Genomic DNA, 1849 nt, shown 5'->3' with positions numbered 1-1849 from the left:
AAACCCACGGGTCCTCCCACACCTTGACTTCATACCCTGAATGTATCTTCTGTCTGATCCCCAGTAATAACAACTTCCTTGCGGCAGAAATGCTTGTCCACACATAGGATGGGCTGGTAGCAGTGTTCGCTCTTAATGGAGAACTCAATCTATAGTATCTTCCCCACAAGACCCGTGCAACCAAAGAATCAGGGAATTGAACTAGCATCCATAATTGTTTTGCCAATAGCGCCAAGTTGAACTCATGGATCATACGGAAACCGATCCCACCCTCCTCTCTTGGTAAACAAACTTTTTCCCACTTTGCCCAGTGTATCCCTCTTTTTGGTGGATTTGAACTCAACCAGAATTGTGCAATGACACTAGCAAGGTTTTCACATATCTCCAATGGGAGTAGGAAAGTAGACATCACGTATGTCGGTAGAGCGAGCAAAATGGATTTTATCAGCACTTCCTTCCCTCCTTTCGATAGCCATCTGCCTGTCCATCAATTCACTCTATGCATCAACTTATCCTTTAGAAATGCAAAAAGTTTGCACTTGGAACCACTTATTTCTTCTGGGATACCAAGATAGGTTCTCATTCCTCCCTCGTTCTGTATTCCAAGCACATCTTTAAGCTCTTGTCTCATAGTCACATTAATCCGCTTACCAAAGAGTAAGGACGATTTATCAAAGTTAATACATTGTCCAGATGCTTTGCCATATTTCCTGACTACTTTCATTACTTCTTCACATTCACGGGGCTCCGCCTTACAGAACAAAAGGCTATCATCAGCAAAGAGAAGGTGGGATACCCACGGACACGCGCGTATGACGCGCATCCCTGTTATCTTCCCTTGGATCTCTGCATGATTAAGAAGGCTAACGAGCGCTTCCGTGCAAAGAATAAAAATGAAAGGAGACAAAGGATCTCCTTGACGTAAACCTCTACCTGGAACAATATTTCCTCTTGGCTCTCCATTCATAAGGACCTTATATTTCACCAACGTAATACACCGCATTATCCAGGTGAACCATGTCTCTGAGAACCCCATCTTGACAGCTTCAATAAAGGACCATTCCATCCTGTCATATGCCTTGCTCATGTCTATCTTGATGGCCATTCTCTTATTGCGTCCACTAGGTTTAGTTCTGAGAGCGTGGAACATCTCCTGAGCAATCATGATGTTGTCAGAGATCTGTCTCCCAGCAACAAAGGCCGACTGAGTCTCTGATATCAATCCTGGTAGCACTTTCTTTAATCTCTGGCATAAGACCTTAGAGATTATCTTGTAACTGACGTTACATAAGCTAATGGGTGTAAACTGAGCCATCTCATTAGGTCTCGTTATCTTCGGGATGAGACATATATTTGAATCATTCAGTCCAGTCGTCACCGTCCCCTCAAAAAGGAATTTATTGACCATAAGAGTCAAATCCTCCTTTACTATATCCCAGAATTTCTGATAAAAAAGCGCAGTCATCCCATCTGGTCCTGGGGCCTTCTCCGGATGCATAGCAAAGAGCGCCAGTTTGATCTCCCATTCAGAGACCAGAGCTGTAAGGTTATCATTCATAGCACCAGTGATCGACGCTGGAACTTGAGAAAGTGCATCTTCAATATCATCTGGATTCGATGACTCAAAGATCTTTCTAAAATAACTAGTAGCAATGGCTACTAATCCTTCTTCATCCTCAACTATGTTTCCATTCACATCTAGGAGCTGTGTGATTTTATTTCTTGATCTTCTTTGCTTCGTTAAGGCATGAAAAAATTTCGTATTTCTGTCCCCTTCTCTCAGCCAAAACACCCGACTCTTCTGTTTCCAGAACAATTCTTCTGCTTTAAGAGCATCAGAGAGTTCCTT

The 1849-nt window shown here is 42.9% G+C and overlaps 1 protein-coding gene across 1 annotated transcript in view; it reads right to left on the bottom strand.

Moving 5' to 3' along the window:
- The window catches only part of LOC106314671, a 4553-nt gene that overhangs the window by 633 nt on the left and 2071 nt on the right, over nucleotides 1-1849 (bottom strand). The window contains exons 4-6 of the mRNA XM_013752505.1: nucleotides 974-1846; nucleotides 568-646; nucleotides 23-480 (exon numbers count right to left, since the gene is read on the bottom strand). Coding sequence (XP_013607959.1) covers nucleotides 23-480; nucleotides 568-646; nucleotides 974-1846 — 1410 coding nt within the window. The remainder of the gene's footprint in view (nucleotides 1-22; nucleotides 481-567; nucleotides 647-973; nucleotides 1847-1849) is intronic.

This window comes from Brassica oleracea, chromosome C9 (assembly GCF_000695525.1).
Source record: "Brassica oleracea var. oleracea cultivar TO1000 chromosome C9, BOL, whole genome shotgun sequence".
Classification (NCBI taxonomy): domain Eukaryota; kingdom Viridiplantae; phylum Streptophyta; class Magnoliopsida; order Brassicales; family Brassicaceae; genus Brassica; species Brassica oleracea.
Note: the sequence above shows the minus strand (reverse complement) of the source record. Positions and strands in the feature narration are given on the sequence as shown.